At 50.9% G+C, this 23,171-nt stretch overlaps 1 protein-coding gene across 1 annotated transcript in view; it reads left to right on the forward strand.

The window, feature by feature from the left end:
• Positions 1–23,171, forward strand: part of RFTN1 (raftlin, lipid raft linker 1) — a 234,853-nt gene that overhangs the window by 127,514 nt on the left and 84,168 nt on the right. The window contains exon 4 of the mRNA XM_075547176.1: positions 2,603–2,711. Within this exon, the coding sequence (XP_075403291.1) occupies positions 2,603–2,711 (109 nt within the window). The remainder of the gene's footprint in view (positions 1–2,602; positions 2,712–23,171) is intronic.

Below are 23,171 nucleotides of genomic sequence, written 5' to 3' on the forward strand. Positions count from 1 at the left end.
GAAAGTTGAAGAAAATTAAAACAAGTCCACAAGAGCCAAAATGCAACCTTGAGTCTATCCTATATGAATTTCGAAAACATCTCAAGAGCAGATTTGCTGCGTTGCACATTGATGACAGAAGACCTGATGAACTGTGTGAAGACATCAAGAGTGTCGTTCACAGAGAAAGCAAAAGGTTATTTTAAAGGAGAAAGCAAAGCGGCTGTCAGGAAATTGCATGTAATTGTAGAGTAGCTAAGATAGATGGAAGAAATGAAGTAAAAAACCTGTGCAGAAAATTTCAAAGGGCAGCTCGAGGAGACAATGGAAGATGTTATAATGAAATGTATAAGGACCTAGATGTGGAAAAGAAGGGAAAACATGGTCAGTATATCATAAACTAAAAGAACTCGGGAAAAATGCACGCCTCAAGTTGAAATATTTGAAGATGCTCTGAGTAAGATACTAAATGATACAGGAACCATCAAAAGGAGACGGAACAAATGCACAGAGTCACTGGACCCAAAAGAACTAGCCAACACCCAACCATTTCAAGGATAACATCTGCCCCAGACAGGGCGTTGCGTTCCATTGTTCATAGGGTTGCTATGGGCCAACGGACTCGCTGCATGTGGCGGCAGCAGCAGTGTTGGTTAGAGACAAATGCAGGTGCCCTGTGTCCTCAAGGAGAGAGGTCCTGCAAGGTGACATAGACAACAGGAGCTGGAGGTCATTGGGGTGGGAGTGAGGTCACCCCAGGGTGGGTTCCCACTGGAACTGTGTTTACCATCAACCTTGTTATGTGTAGGCATGCCTAGCTGCGGGGGGGGGGGGCGGTATGTGTGTGTGCTGTTTTTTCCTAGCCTCAGAGCCAGGGAGGAAGTCTCTCTGGGACTGTGTCCTACATCAGGGAGTGCTGACTGTGGGGCTGAGGCAGCACCATCTGTCCCCAAAGGGCGCTTCCGGCTTTCTCTCTCCTCTTCCCGTCACCCTGTGCAAGGGACAGCCAGTAGTTACTCACACATTCCCTCAACAGAGATTGCATTTGCTTTGCCACGAGGATGCCGGCTGAGATGCGCTTTTCCGTGGTGCATCTACAAAATGTGCAGTCCGGCCTATTGTTTTGTTGCTGGTTGAACTGTCGAGCTCTTTTCGGTTCCTGTCTACCTGGGGTAGGATCTGGTCCTTGTAAACAGCCTGGCTGCCTGCCTTCAGAGAGCCACTGCTTCTCGGGCCAAGCACGGTGGTTTTCGGATCCAGTTCTAAAGATTATTTCTTACCAGGCTGGGCTGTGAACTGATTAAAGACAGTCTTGACTCACTTTCCCCCACCCCCCCGCCCGCAGCATCTTATTGGGTGGGTACAATGTGCACTTGTTTCAAAGGGCAGTCTGATATTCATCTCTCTGTGACAAAGCAGCTGGGATCTTCCAGATTAGAGCCGCACCCGCCCCAACCTCGGTGTTTGAGACCCAGCATGGGTACATATGACAGGATGTCTTGCCTCACTCATTCATTTCCAATTCCTGGACTCGGATCTTCTTCCTGTGCCCTGTTGGGGGGGGGGGGTGAGGAGATGAGTGCATGAGCCCAATAGGACCTAGGATTAAAGCCAAGAGGCCAAGGTTTGAAATAGATTTATTCTTTGGGGATTGATTTCTTCCAGCCTGGCCCGGTTAGAATTGGTTTGTTCTTTTACATCTTAAAAACATGTGCATTTGTGCCCAGCTCCTGAAAGAATATGTAAATCAAAAGCCCACTGCCGCTGAGCCCAGGGCAACCATAAGAACAGAGCAGAGCTGCCCCATAGAGCTCACGAGGCTGTAGACCTTTGTGGGAACAGACTGCCACACTTTTCTCTTGGGGAGTGGCCATTGGGTTCGAACCAATGGTAGACCACCAGAACCACTGAAAGGGTAGGTTGCAGTGGAAAATCAAATCAGAGTAAGCTGTCGACACTTGCTTACTCATGAGTACAGTTGCATAGCTCCTTAATGTTCTCACCTTTGGATTGCATGTTAAATCATACCCACATGCTTAGCCCTAGTGCGGTCAGGTATGTGTTGGGCTGCAAACCACCAAGTCATCAGTTCAAGCCCACCAGCCCCTCCCAGAGAGAAAGAAGAGGCTTTTGACTCCCATGAAGGGTTACCACTCAGAAACCCTCAGAAGCAGTTCTACGCTGCCCTATATGATTGCTATGAGTTGGAATTCACTTGATGGCAATGAGAGGCCCCAGCCCATTTCCCACGGACACTCTCCTAGGCCCCTGGTGGCTATTGTTGCTCTGATGAATGTCTCAGTTCTGTTTATCTTCCCCGGTGCATTTGAACCAATGGGAAAGCTACACAATTAGTGTGTTGATTAACATAGCGACCCTATCCTACTGGCCCCGATGGCCCTGTAGTGATGTAGTTTTGCTAGATGATATCTTAGAGGTCTTTCCATGCCACCGATTTTTATATTTCAGTTGTTTACCAAAATCATTTTATTTTGTAGCAGTGTCTCCTTGGTAATTACCTCTCAAAGCAAAACTGGGGGCTCCCTTAAACATCAATTGTGCCTTTTGTATATATTGGGTGCAGATCTCAGCCTGTGAGTGTGTCCTTTTTCTCTTTCTTTAGAGCTCAGAAAACCGATCTCCACAATGAAGGCTACGTCTTGGAGTTAGATTGCTGTTCCTCCTTAGACCACCTGACAGACCAAAAGATCGTCCCAGAGTTCATCAAGAAGGTAAGCCCGCAGTCAGCCAACAGGCACGAGGCTTGAGGGACATTCGCTCCGGTGAGCAGATGGGGCGATGCCTTAGGACACACGCCTCCCACACTTGGGCATTTGGGTCGCCTGCAGGGGAGCAGCCTTCTCACACCAGTCTCAGGCTGGAGCTGATTCTGGATCTAGATGATGCTCCCGGCCCTCCCCAGCTGGCAGGAGCCCTGTCTTCCAGGCCCGGAGCAGCGGCCACGGCTGCCAGCAGTTGAGGCTGTTCCAAACTCTGAAGGTGACGTGAGCCCCTAGATCACGCCTTCTGCTCCTCCTGCGGCCCTTGATTGCCCTGATCGCCCTGCCTTTCCCAGTGTGGGGCATGCCAGGTCTGTGGTTGTGGGCATGAGATCGTCCCTGGGAAAATTGCGCCGTCTGCAGGAGATGCATTTTTTCTTGCCCGCAGTGTGTCTGGTTTTGAACTGTTGTTCATGCCATAGGAGGCTCTGTGCCTAATTGCAGGGTCCACATGAGTTTCCCCCTGATGGCACTGACCACGGAGAGAATGTCCCTACCCCAAGCCAGGCCCAAGGTCAGTGTTACTTGTGCATTCCATTCTCCTTTTCCCGGCCTAGCAAAGCCGTCCAGAGCCCCCACCCTGCCAGAGGACTGGGGTGTGCTGAGGTTTGTGAATTCATTCCTAAATACTGCCCACTGGCAATTTGGGTCCCAAAATAATCCAAGTACTGGGCTACGACAGAGAACAGGCTAGCCATGGCCCTTCCTCAGAAGACCAAACCACAGAGCTCACTGCGTGGAGTTGCTACCTATTCATATAGACCCTATAGGACAGAATCAGGAGCCTGGTGGCATAGCGGTTACACGTTGGGCTGGGATCCCCATAGTCAGCAGTTCAAAACCACCAGCAGCTCAGAGGGAGATGGACTGGGCTTTCTGCTCCCATAAACTGTTACAGTCTCAGAAACTTACAGGGGGTCGCTGTGAGTCAGCTATGACTCAACAGCAGTGACTGCTTTTTGTTTGTTTGTTTTTAAATTTATAGAACTGGCCCCACAGGCTTTCCAAGGCTGTCCATCTTCATGGAGCAGACTGCCTCATCTTTTTTCCCAAGGAGCCACTGGTGGGTTCGAACCGCTAACCTCTCAGTGAGCCTGCGAGCACTAAGCTAGCCGTGGGAAAGTAGACGCTGAGTAACAGTGGTGAGCCTGATAGGGAGGGACAATGAAGACTAGGAAATGCATGGGTGCCGAGTGCTCTGGGTCAGAGGAGGTGCCTAGGGGGGAGATGATGTCAGTGCGGCCAAAGGAAACGTGTTGAAAGCCCAGACCTCCGGGCCTGCGGTTTCCATCCCATTGGGGAATGGACGGTCTTGGTGGTTATTGAGGCAGGATTTGTGTAGGATTGCACCAGTCTCTTACAGAGTATAAAAGGAGTGGGTTAAGCAAGCCGAGACAGGGAAAGCTAGAAGCTGCACCACACAGGCCTTCCAGGGTGGAAGAGATGTTGTTGCTGCGGTTGCGCTGGCCCCTAACTCATGCTAACCGCGTGCCCACGGGAATGAAACACTGCCTGGTCCTGTGCCCTGTGTCATCTCCTGGACCAGTGTGCTCCATAAAGTTTTCCGTGGCTCATTTTCAGAAATAGATCACCAGCCCTTTCTTCCTCTTCTATCTTGAAGTAGGGAAGCTTCACACATAAGCTATTGTGCCTGAGGAGCTGGGACTTGAACTCTGGTCTCCCACATGGGATGCGAGCGCTGAGCCACACTGGATGGGAAGGAGTTACTGGATGATGGGGCTGTGCTGAGACAGGGTGGAGAGTCCTCCAGGCAGAGACCTGACCCAGGAAGTCCGAGAGGCTGGAGAGTAATGGAGGGGGGGTGAAGAGTGGGAGTAGGGAGTAGGGAGGGGGGTGGGAGGTGGGAGTAGGCCAGGTAAAGGCTGTGAAAGCAATGGGATGCTTTTGAGAGAACTTTTGCAGAAGAATGAAATTATCAGATATAATTTCCTTCTGACCTCCCTCCCTTCAACATTTCGTGTATGCTTTTATCATCTGCAAGGCTCTGGGAAAAACCACTCTGTGTGATGAGTCCTGGTGGCGTAGTGGTTACGTGCTGGCTTGCTACCCACAAGCTCCACAGTTTGAAACCACCAACCGCTACTCAGGAGGGAGGGGCTTTCTACTCCCACAAGAGTTACCATCTGAAAAGTCACGGAGGGGGGGGCAGTTCTGCCCTGTCCTATAGGGTCGCTGTGAGGTGGCACTGACTCAATGGCAATGGGTTTAGTTTGGTCTGGTGAGAGCCAAGACCTGTAGACCAGGAGTCAGGCCATATCTCTCGGGTCAAAGTTTCGGGTCTTTCTTTTTACTGGGTTGAAATGATTTTGACTGTGGTAGGATATTGGTAAACAATCGTTTTTGTTCATACTTAAACTCTTATTTGCCTTCAACCCGAAAAGACGAGTGTTTTTTATAGCTCATGTAGACATCCGTGTAAAACAGGGCCGTCTTCCCTGCCTAGATGCACATCAAAGGCTTCATAAGCTTCCAGAGGGACGTCCCAGGGCAGAATGAACTCACTGATCTGTGTCCCAGTGTTAGAGATGGCTGCGTCCTTAAAACACAGGCACTTGGAATACGGTGGCTATATGGAGGAGACGAGATGAGGTCACTCGCTGTCCACACTATGAATTGTGCTTCATTTAGAGCCTGTATTTTGATGTTTCTGTCCTCATGAACTCAAGCCAGTGCCCGACTGACCCGTTGCTTTGTGTAGGTGACTGGTTTTAAGGGCACATGGTTTCTGTCCAGTAAGAGACGTTCGTGCCAAATCAGCCAGTTTTGTCTATATCATTTACTTTTATCCCAATATTCCGCACCCACATCCTCAACTTATTATATACGTATATGGACACATCTATATTAGGTGATTCCTTCAATTATTACTTAAATAATAAGTGGCACCTGCCATTCTATATTTGTTCAATTACCTTATTTTTCATACTGGAAAGCAATATGCCTTCAACGTCTCCCGTGCCACCTTGCTCCCGCACTACCTTCTGTTGCTTTCCGATAAGCCCCTTGGGTCCAGCCAACTAGACAACGTATCTGATCGGGCACTGAGCTCTCCAGCTCGGAGTTGGTCCTGCAAGGTGTACTCCAAGTCTGCCCCTCTGTCCCTCTAAAGAAAAGAGGTGGTGGATGGTCACGGTTGGCAGGAGAGATTTCAGACTTCGAGAAGTCCAGGCATGTTGAGGCGTGTCATTCATGCCCACATCCTCGGTGGTCGTGGACTGGGCCTGGAAGGGCCTAGACGCACTGGCTGAGACACGAGCCCTGGCTGCGCTGGCCCGTGTTTTCGGTGACCAGGAAAAAGGCAACACACGGATAGGACGGGGCCCTTTCATTCTGCTGCCCTTTCTGCGGTTGGTCATGATTTGGGAGGAAGCACCACCTGTGGGAAAACAGGAGGAAAAGGGATGTCCATCCCAGAGTCCAAAGCTAGTGCACACAGCTGTGTTCCTTCCTGTCACCACCCAGGTGGAAGAACGCAGGCGCCTCCTCGTCTATGAAGGACCACACAAAGAAAATCAACAAACAAACAAGCAAACCAAACGGGGTGTGTTCTTCACTGTCACTGTGTAATGGACAGCAGGGTCCCCATTTATAGAGAGGGGGGCAGGCCGCTTGTTAATTGCCACTCACTCAGGCCAACATGAAGCCGTGTCACCAGCTGCAGCCATTGCTTTTTAGCTGGGTCATTATTTTGTGTGAAATAATGACTCCTGATCCTGTGACAAGCAGATCTGTCTTACGCTGAGAGGGTAATTAGCTCATTGTGCCATTGTGCCATCCTGCAGGATAAGCCATGAGCCTCCTCTACGGCTTAGAACTCCGGGGTCCCCCCTCCATCTTAAGAACAATGCCCCAGTATTATTTTCCTGCCACATGTTTTAAATTAGAGAGTCTTTGGAAGAGAGGACTTGGGTAAAAAGGAGGAGAGGAGATTTTGTTATCCCTCTCCATTAGGCAGAATAAAGCCATTTGTCTTGGTGTTGTGGAAAATCAGCGGAAGGAGCCATAATTCACAGCCCTTCTGCACCGCGGCCTCCCACAGGGGTGAGGGGCGTTGTACAAAGATGGTGCTGTCCCTTCCCGTGTCGCCTCATCATCTCGCTCGGTGCTTTTTGCCGATCACGTGCAATCTGGGTGACTGAGTTTTGTTTTTCCCCTCTTTGTATCCTGCTGCGCTGCCTCCAACCAGCTCCTGATGTAAATGATTTATTCTGGACCACAAAACATTTAAAATGCAGAGGGATGGGCAGACTTGGGGAGAATGTGTTTTCAGAGTTCCACTGATGAACAGTGCTGGAGAGATGGAGTGTCTCCAGACAGTGAGCCCTCCTGAATTCCTTAGGGACTAAAGCTCAGTCCTCCAGGTATGGCGGGAGGGAGCTTGCCTTGTGTGTCTGGCAGAATGAGGGTGCTTGGGAATTTCCCAGCTCCAGGGTTCCCAGAGGGTTGGAAAGAAGACAGCGCCAGCAAGTGGGGAACCTGCAAGTTCACCTTCAGATCACATGAGGGGCTTGCGAAGCTTCGTGGGCAAGTGCTTCTAGGTTTGAAAAGCCCTTGCACGTGTTCAGAAGGAACACTTGCTTCCTAATAATTTCATACAAGTGGGCAATGGGGGCTCCCTTCCAGACGTGAGGAGACTCAGCTCAAGGGTGAGGGGAGGCTGTCCCAGGAACTGTGACTGTCGGGTGGGCAGCAAAGGCCTTCAGAGGAGGGTTTGGGGAGAGTGCTTTGGAAGAGTCAGGGGTTGACTCTGGAGAAGATGGGCGGGGTGGGGTGGCATGGATTTAAGGTGGACAGGGCCACTCCTGGTGTGACCAGAACATGGGACAAGGCCGGAAGCTGGAAGGAAGGTTTGAGACTAACACTAGAGCCACGTCTTCTTTGGCGGAGTGCGGGGTGGACAAAGGTTGTTACCTGGAACAGAACCCCACTGAAGCTTTGCCACAGGCGTGCGGGGCATGACAAAGAACCTCTTCAGAAAAGACGTGCACACAGAAAATTATCTCCCTCGGACTGAGTAATAGGCTGCTCCCCAATACGTATGTCTATATAACACCCCCCCCAAAAAAAACCCTGCTGGTTTACATAAATTTAAAGTAAGCCTTTGTCCCAGAGAGTGAATCTCTCCTAAGAGCCAGGCAGACCGATGCCCACACACATGGGAAGCATTCCATCATGAATCCTTGCCATAACCCTGGGAAGGCCGGTCGTCCCGTGTTTCGGAGCACCTGGAACAGAAGCACCAAGAAGTTTGGCCTGGTGTTCAAGATTACAGCTGGTACACAGCAGCACAGGGGCTGTAACCCAGCCCATGGGACCCCGGGACCACCTGCGTGACCACCTGCGGCCATGCTGCCTCCCCTCCAGGGCCTGTCCCCTGTAGGGACTGAGAGTGGGGCTGTCGGCACCAGAAAGAGAGGGTGAGGCCAAGAGGCAGGTTGGGGGAACTGTCTGTGGGTCACTGTGAAAGCAACTTGGAAGGCCTCCTTTGGAGAAGGGCTGGTCTCCAGGTCTGGCTCCCCAAGTTCTTTATAGAGACACTGCCAGAGCAGGGGCGCAGGGGCCCTTGTTGGCAGGCCCTCACTCTGGGCTCTGCTCCTTCGAGTCATTTGCATTCAGGATGGAGCAGTGAGCACCGGTACCCTTGTGATCTGCTATTGAACTAACCCCTGTTGTCCATCTACTCCGGGCGAGTCCCTGTGGGTCCGAGGAGAAGTGGGCACAGGGGGGGTTTCAGTGGCCGATTTTTCTCCAGTTGATGGGCGGACAGGACTTTCTTCAGTGGCAGGGATCCCCGGTGGCGCTGGCGGGTGGGTAAGCATTGGGACTGCTAACTCTCGAGGTAGGGCCTCAAACCTACCAGTTGCTCCCAGGGGTGTGGGGCAAGATGAGGTTATCCGCTCCCATCAAGATTGACAGCCTCGGAAACGTTACGTAAGGTCACTATGAGGTTGGCAGCTGTTCGATGGCAGTGGGCTTGGGGTTGGGATCTTGTGAGTCTCCACTGGGTGGACGTGAACTTCCAGCCTTTGAGCGCTGTTGGCACCACCCAGGGAGTCTCACTTAGTTCTCCCACTGAGGATTAGCTGCGTCCTGGACAGCGGAGCCTTTAGAATGAAGTCGGTCCTGGGAGGGCCGAGGCCGCCACCTGCTGTGTCCTGTGGGGCAGACAGATGTTCAGAGTCTCACGGGCCTGCCTGAACCCGGATGTACTGCCCTTCAGGAAATGGCATGGGGACATTTCATTATTTTCTGACCTCAAGGACCATGCCACATATTGAGAATCTCCATGGGCGGCTCCAGGGCAAGGGGGCATCCTGCACCAAGGACTCATCGTTAACTTCCCAGCTGATGGTGGAGCATCCGGGCCTCATTTTGACAAGTGCAGAGCAGAGAGTCTGAGTTTAATTAGTGCAAGATGTTCTTTCAGAGCAAAAGGGAAATTAAAAGTCTTCCCTTTCCTCGCTGCACGTCGCTTACCCTGAAAGTGGGAACATGGTGACATTTTGCACAGATAAATCTGCTTGGGCGCAGGGAGGAGTGGAGGCCAAACGTTACATGTGAACCCAGCAATGAGCTCATCTGAGTGTGGCAGAGAGGAGGCTGGGACAAGGCTGGGGCAGCAGGACACTCCTAGTCTCCATCCAGGCCTCAAGCCAGGTGCCAAGGACTCCCTCGTTGGGCCGCAGAGTCTGAAGCAGGTAACCAGGTCTCTCTCTCAAGGTGTCTCGGTATGGACTGCAGCCTCCCCATACGTTGACCGTCACTCAGGGACTCCACGGTGTCTCCAGAACTTTATACATTTTGTTGAGCCGGTGGCTAAATTAAGAGAGAAACTGGAAGGAGAACCACGGAGACTTTGTGGGATGACTGAGGCCTGGGGCAGGGCCATTTGTGAGGCTGCTGAGCCAACAACGGGGGGAGCCATTTGGAGGCGGATTGGGAATGAGACCGATAATGGATATGTTGCACAACCCCGGGGCGGGGGAGGGGGTATCAGCGGGATAGTGTTTGAGAGAACATTCCAGAAAGCAGTTGTGGACGTGGGTCCCAAACGCAGAAGGTTTGATGTAGCGACATTGTGGCTCACAGCCAGAGGCTCACAGGAGCCCGGCAGGGAGGACGGAGTTCAGGGGGTACCGGGGACGGGGCTCATGCCCTCAGCCACGACTCTGCACCCGCTCACGATGGCCTGGAGTGCGACCACGAGGTCCGTTGGTGGTGGTCGGGTTTGCATTGGTTTGGAGAAGTCGGTCAGGTTTTCATTTTCCCATGATGAGAAGTTTCTGCTTTGTATGTGTGAGCAGGGAGACCAATTTAAAAACGGCAAGAGTGAGACCCAGTGCTTCTCGAAAACACTTGTGGTGAAGGGCCAGTTTTGCCCTGTTCCGTCCCAGTATGCTGGGGAGTTTTGGTAAAGCAGGAAAACAAAACAAACCTCCGTATAGGAGGTTGCCTTCCTATACGGTTGCCGTGGAGACGGGCCCAGGGCCGAGTGTATGTGTAAACGCTCACCCTTAGCACGGGCCTCTCAAGGGCTGGTAGCAAACAGATGCCGGGCCAGCCCTGGGCCCATCCTTTGGTGGTCACTGGTTGCTGGCACGGCCATGGGGCAGGATGAACTCATGCTGCTTGCACGAGGGTGGGGGGAGGGCTGTGGCTGGGAAGAACTCCGGGAAAGAGCTGGAAAAGAGAAAAAGAAAGAAGTGTGGATGAAGTGGGAGGAGACATAGCAGTGTGATGTCTCAGAATTCGAGGGAAGAGACCAGGAAATAGTACCAGAGCAGAGGTTGAGGGGGAAGAACTTTGAGAGGGGCTCCTTATAGGCAGGGGTAAGTTGAAAGCCATTGATTGCTACCAGGTTCTAGTTTATACCTGTTCGAAGGGGTGTAAACCTGCCTGTGATGGGGGATAGCTTCAGACAAGTTTTCCCGCTGATGTATTTGCCCTGGTCCCTTTTAAGCTTAAAAAAATGTTCACTCCAAACAGTGGCTGCCAAGGGTGACTGCTGGCCCTTAAGTGCAAGGCAGAGAGGTCAGCTCAAAGGTTGTGGGGACTGTCTTTTTTCTTTCTTGTTTTATTCCGGTGGGGCAATCTTCATAGATTTTTCTGGAAGGACACAGGATGATGGCGAGTTTATGAAGAAATTATAGGAAATGGAAAACCAGCAAAGCTGTGCCAGGGAATTGTTTGCCGCCACAACCAGGCCCAGCTCCTTCTTGGAAGGTCGCGAGGGCTGTCCTAGGGGGAATTGTGTTGGGAAACCTGACCTCATGGACCCAACAGTCCTGATCTTCTCTCTTCAAATCCTCCCCCAACCCCCAAAAACCCAAAGTACATTTTAAAGGGATAGCATTTGAGACCCTGCAGACAATGGTTATTTTGACGTGACACTGTGGTTTCTCGTTAGGCTTTGGTCCACAAGGCCAGCAGTTCAAAACCACCAGCCTCTACAAAAGAGAGAGACAGGGCTTTCTACTACCACAGAGACTTTCAGTCTCAGAAAACCCACTGGCAGCTCTGCCCTGCCGTATGGGGTCGGCAGCAGCTCAATGGCAGTGCGTTTGTTCTTGCCTAAATAGACGAGCACAGAATTCTTCAGGAAGGGTTTGAGAGGTAGAGGCCCTGACTTCAGAAGTATTTAGACACACGTGGAGGATGTAGAAGCAGCAGCTTCACATTGTGATATTTTTGTTTGATAAAGGAATACTTTATGACTTGCCCTCCTAGCTTGCAAGAGCCATTTTTGTGGGTGGACCAGGCCAAGGGCCTTACAAAGCGGTTATCTGAGTAAAGATGTTTAGAAGAGGGGGCGGAGGGGAGTGGTGGCTAAGACAGGATATAGGTGGAAAGAAGCTTTGTTTGTTCTGAACGGGAGACTTGAAGATTTTAAAACCGGAAGGGCACTGTAAAGAGAGGAAAGTTGAGCATCTAAGTCAGAGGTGATAAGAAGCAGAGGCAGCTCCTGGTGAGCAGAGCCACTCCGGGGACATCGGTTTCACACTTGAGTGTGGGTATCCCTCCTCTAAGGAGCCCTGGTGGCCTAGTGGGCTATACGTTGAGCAGCCAACCACAAGGTCAGCAGGTCAAATTCACCAGTTGCTCCGAGGGAGACAGACAAGGTTGTGTGCGCCCATAAAGATTGAAAGTCTCAGAAACCCACAGGGCCAGTTCTGCTCTGCCCCACGGGGTCACAATGAGTCACACGCACTCCAGGGCAGTGAGCTTGTTGACGTGTTTCCAGCAGAGGCCTCTGCCTTCCCAGAAGCTCCTCTGCCCCCTGACTCTCTGGCCTCCTCGTGTTTCCTGGGCCTGTGATTTCCCTGCTCTGTCCAGAGAGGTTATTTGGGGTTCATTTGAACCTGGAGAGGGTGGGAGGGGCAGGGGAGGACACAAGCATGACTTGGTCACTCCCCAGAGTGGAGATATATTCTTGTTTCCTTTTTCTCTCTGCGTGAATCCAAGACCCAGTAGCCCCCTTTTGCATTCCCAGAGGGCTTGCAGGCGTCCTCTGTAAGGGTCTCTGGTATACCCCAGAGGGCCAGGGCATGGAATGTCTCTGTCAGGGAAACTTACAGTCTGGGGACACCGCGGGGAGTTAGTCACCTGGTGAGTGTCCAGTCACAAGTAGGTAAAGTGCGTGCCCAGAAGGGGCTCTGGCCCAGGTTAGCCAAGGGGAGGGGGAAGGAAATGGCCCCCAAAGAGGGCTGTTTGTGCCGAGACCTGAGGGGTGAACGGGTGAAGTGCGGTGGGGCCATGCGGTTACGAATCGCTCAGGCCAAGGCCACGAGGGCGCGCGTTAGGTCTGAGGAACAGGAGGAAGGCCGTGCGGGTGGACTTGACAGAGAAGCATGTTGAGTGGTGTTTGGTGAAGCCAGGTCCATGCGCCAGGCTGAGGTTGCGGTCTGGTCTTTCTTCCTTAATGTCATGGAAAGTCATTGGAGGGCTTTCCAGAGAGGCTGGGGAACAGCACGGGAGTTACATCTGGCCGAGAGCCGTCTGTCCAAATGGTCGCAGGCTGGTGACTGGATTGGGGGCGGGAGCAGACTCAGGGAGGACAACTGCTGGGGTGGGGCGCAGGGGTGTGGGGTTCTTGGTGGGTGGAGACCAAGGCGCAGCTTAGGTGATGACACCCCATGGAGGCCTGGAAAGGGGGACAGAGTTGAGGGACATGGAGCAGGCAAATCACCAGAACTGATTGTGGGCTGTTTTCGCGGCGGGGCTGGAGGGGAGGAGGTGAGATTGATTAGGCTGACGGAACCTGGGCTGTGATGGGAAGATGGGATCAGGAGCTCAGGTTGGGGGGCCACTGCCTGACAAACACTCACTGCAGCTGGGGGTATGCAGGCAGCGGCCGGGGGAGCAGGGAGCTGGTGGACAGAGGAGCGGTTAGCCGCACCAGTGCCCCTACAGCCCCAGAACAAAAAACATCCACTGCTGGAGTGGCCTTGAGGTCCCTGCTGACCTCCGTGGACACTGTTTTGGTGGCCTCTTCCCTCTCGGCCACCTATTTTCACAAAGCCTGATCCCAAACATCCGGGGTGGGGGCAGTCATTAAAATCTGCTGCCCTGCGCCCCCGTGGAGCCTGAGTGTCTTCCTGGGTCCTGTCTGGGAGCATGTGGAGCGTCTGCTTCTGCTTGCGTTGATGTGGTGGTCGTTAAGCATCTTGTTGGGGGCTCTTAGCAACTCTCACAACATTCCACACCTGCGTGGCGTCCAGCACATTTGCACGTAGGCTGCCGTCATCCTTCTGTGCTCCCGCTCGCGTGGCACGTCACTGCGTGCAGTCTGAGTTGCTCTCTCTTCCCGTGGGGCTGCAGAACGAGGATCCCCGCTGTTCTTTTCGACGGGCTTTCTTCGGAAATGGCTGCACAGGACGTCCGACCAGGGGATTGGCACTGCCCTGCGTGGAGCAGGAAGCTTGGTGGGACGTTTAACACTCGAGGCACATTACGACGACGTGAAATAATAATAATAAAGATAAAACGTGTCTTGCATCAGGAGGAGAGATAAGCTAAGGGTCCCTAGAAAGGGCATGTAGGCATCCTCAGAAGAGAGGAGGGGCCCTTGGCTGGCTGTGTGGACAGCCTGCGACTCCCAGCAGAGAAGCAGCTTCCCCTCCAAGGATGATAGAAGCTGGGCAAGCCTATGAAAGACTGGAGGGAGTCGGGTTCGCCTGTCTGAGAGGAGAGGGCAGAGAGGTGCTGTACCCGCTTTGTTCTAGAAAGGAACCGGGCCCGGGAGGGATACTCACCTTCCTAGGATTCCTGGCCACCTCCAGGTTTGGACTGGGCAGTTCAGGAATTCAGATCGCACCTCTCTCCCAGTAGATGAGTAGGTGCCAGTAGGGAGTTAACGGCACTAAGGCTCCTGTCACTCTTCCTGAAGCCAGACACTGGGGCTGGAGGTAGATCCTCCAGGTACCCCGGGAGAGCTAGGGGGTCCTTGAAGTTGAGGGGTGAGTGCCTGCTCCTCTAGGACCTAGAGATTTCCCCAGGCACCTAGGATGCTTCCACAGCTGTTGACGGGGCCCCAGAAGGAGTCTTGACAGTGGGGGACCTGCTGCCTCCAGACGGTGCTGACTGAAGACAGTAGCGGTTCCTTTTGGCTGAGAGTGAGAGCCACAAGGACTCAAGACTGGATTATTGATTGATTATTGTTTAAACTTCTAAGCCAATGCCTCTCCGTGTGCTGCAGTCCCCAGGCGCTCCCTAGAAATAAAGATGTTCCAGGACCCTTTGCACTGGAAAACGTGTGTATCCGATGTCCTCTTGGAGGGTCTTTGTGCTCCTTAGAAGATTCAAGGCTCTGGAAAGCTCTGTCGTGTGGAGCTTGCTGAGTTCAACTCTTCATGTCTCCAGCATTCCTGGTCGTTTTCCTCCTGCTTCCTCTCCCCCTCCCGGGAATACTTACTTCATGGAAAAGACTTGGGAAAATGCACCAAATCAGAAGGGAATCCCTGGGCCACTTACCAACTGTGGACCGTCGCAGGTGGGGGCCAGTTTACTCTTTTTCAAAACCAGGTCTCCTTCCAACTGCAGAATTGTCCTAAGCCCCCGCAGGAGGCCCGTCTGGCATTACATTTGTTCAGTTCCACCATGGCTGCTCTGGCCAGCCCGGGGCTGGTGTGACCCCAGAACACTGCAGTCCTGGGGAGATGTGGAGCAGGGCAATCTAAACTTGCCTCCCCGCGTGTCACCCTAGAGAGGCGTGTGCTCAGTTCCTCTGTGACTCCTTGCCTCTTTGATAGCAGACGCAGCAATCTTTTCTCACAGTCAGCCAAACTGGGTCAGTGGATTGGTTGACAGCTGTGAAATCACAGACGGTGCTGACGGCTCGTGGGGTCCACCCCGCCTTGTCTGACTACTGGCTCTTGAAAGAAGCACTAGGTTCTTGGTTGTGCCCCCTTTTCGCTAGTTTCTTGTATTTCTTCTCCTTCCTCACCCACCTTCAGAACTTCTTCTGCCAGGGCTGTTCATCAGATCTTCACATACATGGTTTTTCTTCTCTCTTGCTCTCGATTTTCCCTCCAATTTGGATCGCTAATTCTCTTCCCCTCGCTCCTGGGTCCCCCTGTCGGGCACGGGCATGGTGGTCCTTTTAGTCCATGGCCGTGCTGCTCAGCAGAAATAGGCCGTGAGCCACATAAGTCATCTTACACTTTCTAGTAAGCGCGCTGAAAAGCATGACAAGATTCCTTTGAGTCACAACCGCCAGTCCTAATTGCTGTGGTCCGGTCTGTCCCAACTGAGGGCGGCCTTACAGGCATGCCCAGGAGGTTTGCAGTGACTGGTGTTCCGGCAGTCCATCATCAGGGCTGCCTTCCAAGACCTGACTCTCCAACCTGTCGATCTGCAGCCAAGCTCTTTGACCATGGACACCGCCCAGGGATCCCAGAAATATTTTATATCAAAAGCACGATTTTTTTCAACATGAATGAGATTGTTATAGGCTGTTGTTTTCCTGACTAAGTCTCCCAAACCTGGTGTATGCTTCACCCTCAATCAGTTTGGACACTGCCATCCAAGGATGGCGGTGAGGTCTTCCCATGTTGTCCACGTTTACTGGGCACTGATCTGCAAGGAGAGGCTAAGCCAGGAGCCCTCGCTGATGCACTTGCCGGAAGATAAGGAGCCCCGAGAATTTAGGAATATAGTGGAAATCATTAAAGCTGATGTTCACAATATTAAACTTTAAAAATAGTTAAACATACATATTTACAGTAGAGCGCATCACGTACATCCACTTGGAAACGGTGCCTTGGTCCCTGGCTCCCATTTTCTGGGCGTTCCATGCCAATGCCTTTCACGCATCTTCGCCTTCAGCCTGTCATCGCTGCAGTGACGCTGCAGGGCGGCTAACACAGCTTCTGAACTTGTCACCCTTACGGTTCTCCAAAATGCTCGGATCCGGCACTTTTAAAATTCATGAATGATGCTCTCGCTCACTCTGAGGTTGTCCGTGCTCACTCATCCGACACGAGGCGAGTGGCGTTTTCCCGCAGCCCCCGTCATGCAGCCGCTCACCCCGCGTCGCCGTCTTTAAAGAGAAGCCTCTTTGTCGTGAAGGCAGCAGACATGCAGGGAAGGACATGCGTCATGCGCGTACGGCTCAGTGAGCCCCTACAAAATGAACTCCCCTGGGCGGCCGGCACCCAGGCCAAGAACCAGGGCAGATGCATGCTGCAATCGCTTCCCCTCTCTGCACCCCACAGGGGACCCCGTCCTGATAGCTAGCAGTGAAGGTTAGCTCCACCTGTTTCTGAACTTTATGCAGATGGAATCGGCACCACGTCCGTCTGTGCGATGATTCATCCAGGTTGTTGCACCTCTTGGAGGTCTCCCTGGTGGCTCTGTGGACTGGGCACTGGGCTGCTCCTCACGAGCTCCGTAATTCAAACCCACCAGCCACTCACTCCATGGGAAAGAGACGATCCTGCCCGCTTCCGTCAAGATTTCCCATCTCCAAAGCCCTCAGGAGCAGTTCTGCTCGATCCTGTCGGGTTGCTGTGAGTGGTGTGTTTTGCTTTTATACAGCATCCTGTGGAGGGAGGCCTGGTGGCACAGAGGTTAAGCTGAGTAGCTACTAACCCAAAGGTCTGCAGTTCAAGCCCACCACCTGCTCTGCTGGGGAAAGGTGCGGCAACCCACTTCCATAAAGATTAAACTCCAAACTCACTGCCTTCACGTTCAGTTCAGAGTCACTCAACCCTATAGGACAGGGTGGAACTTCCCCTGTGGGTGTCCAAGACTGTAATTCTTTGTAGACGTCAAAAGCCTGCGGAGTGACTGGTGGTTTTGAACCCCTGACCTTCCTGCTACTGTTAGCAGCCTAACACATAACACATAACCCACCCTGCTACCAGCCTTGGGAATCTGCCAGCATACTTCTGCTCTGTCCTGTAGAGTTGCTGTAAGTCAGGATCCCCATGCTGGTCACAGGCCAGGGGCGCCCACACTCCTTCAGCATGCGAGCTTCTTATCAAATGGTCAAGTCACAAAGATCTGCCAACGACAGAAATGCAAACCATTTGTTTATTTATTTATTACATTTATTCACAAATGCATTGAGAATTCTTTATATGTACAATGTATGTTTATGTACCTTGCATAACCGCATGAGTCCATATTGCGCAACGCAACACAATTAACTGTGTACATTTTTTGTTATCACCCGAGTTTACTCTGATGACTTGCACTGAATGGAATGAGCCAGGGATGCACAGTCCGGACAATAGCTGCTGACAGCCAGCCTCAAGCACACTTCCCAGTGATCATCAGTCATGGGGGCACTTAATATAATTGGACTTAATGATCTTTATGTGGGAAAAGGCTGACTCACGTAAATGAGTAGAGCCGAATCAGGCAGTCAAGGAGGTAGCGCATTTTCTCATGTTTGGGTGTTTTCCCTCTGCGAGTAAGTTCCAGAACTGTTCATTCACTCTGGACCTCAGCTGAATGTCAGCTTGTAGTGTCAAAATCTCCCATTCCACATGAAAGTGATACATTTTTGTCTTCTTACTTGGTCCGGCTCCCCCACTCATTTTAATATTCTTTCTTATGTTTAAGAGAAAAAAACCAAGATCTAAAAATTGGCGATAACTCAGCTTGTCAGTTTTGCTGCAATTAATGTAGTTGTTTGCGCATGCGTTCGACACCTAAGATTGCACTCCACGCTGTCTGTCAGTTAAGTGACGGGATTGATGACAGGCTGACGTCTATTTTTTAATGCCAGGCAATCTACCCACACTACATTTGCGATCAACTAGTAGATTGCAATGGACGTATTGAGCACCCCTGGTTTAGGTCTTTACAAGGAACCCAGGTGGTATAATGGACAATAGTGCAGTTGCTAACTGAAAGGTCAGCAGTTCAAACCCACCAGCTGCTCTGCAGTAAAAGAGATGGTGAACTACTTCTGTAAAGGTTCCAAACCCACTGCTGTGGACTCAATCCTGACTATTGGCCCTGGAGGACCGAGTGCAACTGCCCAGAGTTTCCAGGGCCGTAAGTCTGTCTCCCACAGAGCAGCTGGTGGCTAGAACTGTCACCTTTTTGGTTAGCATCAAAACACTCAACCCATCGTGCCTCTGCCAGAGCTCCTCCGTCAAGATTACCGCCTCGGGGACCCCGGTGGGCTGGTTCTGCCCTGCAGTCCCCATGAATCAGAACCCACTTAGCAGCAAGGGGTTTGGACCTTGTTTTTCAAACATAGCGTATCTGCATTGCTGTTGAAAGGTTCTCTTTAACCAGGGAACAAGTCTACTCTTTCTTACGCGGCTGCTTTGAGTCCGCATCGACGTGGTTTAAGAGGATTACCCACACCAGCACCCAGAATTTTGTTTTATCTCTAGGAACGACGTAAATTTTTTAAAGCGTGTTTCCCTTCTTTTAAAATTCAGTTTTTAAAATGCCTTTAATAAAAATCTCAGATTAACTTTGATTAGCGTGTTTTCCCCAATCAGCATGTTCTGCTGAAAATAACGAGGTGGAGAGAATCCTTTGTGATTGAAGATTGAGAGGCTTTGTGGGAGTATCCAAATGTGCAAAGCAAGTCACTCTCTTCTGAAAAATAACATTTGGGGAGCAAATGCCTGGAGTAATGTTCGGAATATCCAGTGAACGTGTACGTATGGGAAGCTCCTTTCCTTTCTTCGCTTCCTATGAAGTGGGTCAAGTTGTGGTTGTGGACTGTTGGCCCAATATTTCTCTCTCTCTTTTTTTTCAGTTTCCCATAATGTTTTATTAATGAATTTATTATTATCATTTTAAAATCATTTTATTGGGGGCTCGTACAACTTATTACAATCCATACATACATCATGTCAAGCACATTTGTGCATTTGTTGCCATCATCATTTTCAAAACATTTGCCTTCCACTTGAGCCCTGGGTATCAGTTCCTCCTTTTTTCCCTTCTCTCCCCACCCCCTCCCTCACGAACCCTTGATGATTTATAGATTATTATTATTTTGTCATGTCTTACACTGTCCGACGTCTCCCTTCACCCACTTTTCTGTTGTCTGTCACCCAGGGATGGTGTTATATGTAGATCCTAGTGATCGGTTCCCCCTTTCTACCCCACCTTCCCTCCACCCTCCTGGTATTGCCACTCTCACCACTGGCCCTGAGGGGTTCATCTATCCTGAATTCCCCGTGTTTCCAGTTCCTTTCTGTACCAGTATACATCCTCTGGTCTAGTCGGATTTGTAAGGTAGATTTGGGATCATGATAGTGGGTGGGGAGGAAACATTGAAGAGCTGGAGGAAAGTTATGTTTCATCATTGATACCCTGCACCCTTACTGGATCATCTCCTCCACGACCCAGATGGACTTTAGGTCTCCAATCTGCACTCCCCCTCATTCACAATGATATGATTTTTTGTTCTTAGATGCCTGATACCCGGTCCCAATGATGCCTTGTGATCACACAGGCTGGTATGCTTCTTCCATGTGGGCTTTGTTGCTTCTGAGCTAGATGGCTGCTTGTTTATCTTCAAGTCTTTAGAACCCCAGACACTATATCTTTTGATAGCTGGGCACCATCAGCTTTCTTCACCACATTTACTTATGTACCCACTTTTTCTTCTGCTATTATGTCAGGAAGGTGAGCATCATGGAATGCCAGTTTAATAGAACAAAATGTTCTTGCATTGAGGGAGTACTTGCGTCGATGGCCCAATATTTCTCAGCAGTGACATCATCTTGACAGCCTTCCCACCCTCACCCCCACCCCCACTGCCCCCTGCATATCCATTTGGCCAGCTCCTTCATCTTCTTCAGGCTGCACCCTGGCTTACATGCTCATGAGTCTACCCTGTCCACCCATTTTAGAAAGAGACACCCTCTGCCATCCCCCCTCCCCTAGGATTTCTGAGTCCCTTTATTCTCTGATTTTCTTTTATCTGTAGCTCATTCTCCTAAGATCTTAAAACTTTTCACTTGGGTTCTATGTTTACTAAATGTTCCCGAGGGTGAGAACCGTACAGATCATCTGGGCATCACTAGATTGCCCCTGCTGTTGAGTTGATTCTGAGCCAGAGTGACACCGTAGTTGTAAAGCTTTTACATCCCCTTCTCTCTCTCTTGGAGCCTCTGGTGGGTTTGTCTGCTAACCTTTCAGGCAGCAGCCCAACACCTCCAAACCCAAACCAAACTCACTGCCATCAAGTCCTTTGCGATTCACAATGACCCTCGAGAACTGTCCCTCCGACACTGTCAGTCGTTACAAGAGTAGAACGCCTCATCTTTCTCCCTCAAAGAAGCTGCAGGTTTCAAACTGCTGAACTTGCTGTTACCAGCCCAACATGACACCCACGACACCACCGGTGCTGCTCAGCCCCATGCCTACTGATCGCGAATTCATCAGTGGGTGTTTGTGGAATGAGGGAGCAAGAGCCCACGGACTTCCAAGGCTCAGAAGGCACCGGAAATGGCTGGGAACAGGCTCTCAAAGGTGATGCAAGTGTACAGAGGGTGAAGACAGACGCTGGCCCATTTTCTTTTGCGATGACTGGGGATAGCCTTTCTCTGTGTCTGGGTTGGTTGAAACTCAATGACTCCACCTTCCCTGAAAGTGACTTGTGGGCGTTACATCTCACCAACCCATTTTCAACTGCTTGGCCCCCAGAAGGCACCAATATAAAATGCTTATGGAAAGTTTCCAAACTGATAATATATGTTATATATATATATATATATATATATATATATATATATATATATATATATATATATATATATATATATAATTTCTAAAACTTGCTATGAGATGGAATGTGTTCCGGTGCTGATTATGCCCTGACGGAACACGTGGGTCGATGGCCACCTTCCCTGCAGGTGGAACCTGTGCCGTGTGCCTGGCTCAGAACCACTGAACCTCCCCCTGGCCCTGGCTGATGCCTACTGTCTGCCGGGTTTGTCTGGACTCCAGCATGGGGAATGAGGGTGGGAATTTGGACTCCCCTCCAGCATGGGGAGGGTGGGGCGAGTCCTAGGAGAGATGGAGTTTATCCTGGCAGCCCGCTAGACTGTCTGCCACAGCTTACACCGAAACTGGAAGCTTTCACTGTTTCCGCTCAAAATCATGCAGAATCTTTTTTTGTTGCTGTTTTTTCCTGAGAGTTTTGAGGGCCGTGGTGGCAGGATCCCAACCCAAGCCAGGTGCCCCGTGTGTTCCCCCCTTCTGCCTTTGTTAAAGCATGGCCACTCCAAGAGCCCGATCCCGTGTGGCTCAGAGTGCACAGAGCTAAAGATGCTGGGGTGGAGAGGGGACAGGCACTTGATGGCAGGCAAGGAAAGATGACACCCAACACATTTCTCAAGGAGAAAACTGGAATTGGAAAGCGTGTTTCGGGAAGGCCCCGTTTCCAGGAAGAGGAACCAGCCCCCCATCACCAACACTGTCATGTAGGCTTTCTCGACTTCTCTCGTTTTCTTCTCTGTGCAACGAGGCCACTGCGCTAGAGTGCCAAGCGCTAAGATTGCCTGTAGTTCTGATACTCTGTGATTCCAGGGGGGCGTCCATTCGTAAGTCACTTCCCTCTCATTGGGGAAGAGGCTTCTTTGGTGAATTCAGGTTCAGGAGGGTAAAGTACTGAGTTGTAGCGCCAATCTTTTCCCTGATTGCAAATGGCTACATTCCCAGGGACTGTTGGAAGGCACCCAGGGGTACCTTGGAAGAAAGTTCTAGCAGTCTGTGTGCCACAGGCTTTCCACAGCCATGGAAAACCCCAGGGAGGAGTTCTGCTCTGAAGCAAGGCAGTCCCCATGGCTCAGAATTGTCTTGATGGTGTCTCGGTTAAGATGTTTGCCTCTTATTTTGTCTTTGTTGCTGGGCCCAGTGTAGTGTTCTGGCTGTCCTGTATCAGTTTATCAATGCTTGCTGATTGCTTCTTGTCTGCTCTGTACTCCTCGGAGTGCAGTGTAGATAGGATTATTGTTACAAAAGTTGAGTGTTTTTGTTTGGCTTGGCTTTTAAGTTAAAAGTTAGTGTTGCCTTCTGAAACTCCAGTGGACAAAAATCTGTTGGGAGGAGAATCTAAACTTGAAATAATTCTAAAAATTGAAAACTTTAGATAGTTTACTCTATCACCTTTGGCTCCTTGAGTGATTAAAAGAAGGAAAATTCAGGTTACCAGGATGGGTCTAGTGCTACCAAATAGCGCAAGATGAGTATGTTTGCATAAAAGGCCCAATTATCCTAACAAATAATTGTTATCGATCTAGCTTAACTAAGCAATGGAATGAAATCACCTTAAATCAAGCTTAGCATCTCATTAGTTACTTCTCAGTCTGTATCTTCAACCTGGGGTCTGATGGCAGCGTTCCTGGGTATTGAATTGGTAGTGGGCATGAGGGTGATCTGCCGGGATTGGGATGTAATGGCTGTGGATAGTGAGGATGTTGGGGAGGGAGGTGATATGGGGTTATTGGTGGTAGTAGTAAGGGTCCTGCTGGTGCCAGTGATTTGCGATTAGCTGCTCACCTCAAGGTTGGTAGTTCAAACCCACCCCACTGCTCTGTGGAAGAGATGCCTTGGCAAACTACTTCCATAAGGACTACAGGCAAGAAGACCCCAGGGAGTCATCCTCCTCTGTTAGGAGGGGCTAGGACAGTTCATAATGACAGGGAGGGTGTTATTAGACAAAAGACAATCAAAGAAATGTTTAGAATGATGGAAAGAGGGAAAATCCTGAGCTGGAACCACTTTAAAAGAAAATATCTGCATGTGTTCCTGGTTAAAGAGGAAGCCCGTTCTAGATGGAATTGTTTGCTGTTCGGTTGGCCTGGAAACTTGGTTCTCGGTGACGTCCCCTTGTGAATGAGGGATGTGCTCTGACCGGCTTCTCAGACACACTCCACAGGGGAGCGGAGGCTTCTCTTGATGGAGCCT

The sequence above is a fragment of the Tenrec ecaudatus genome, chromosome 4 (genome assembly GCF_050624435.1).
Source record: "Tenrec ecaudatus isolate mTenEca1 chromosome 4, mTenEca1.hap1, whole genome shotgun sequence".
NCBI classification, from domain to species: Eukaryota; Metazoa; Chordata; class Mammalia; order Afrosoricida; family Tenrecidae; genus Tenrec; species Tenrec ecaudatus.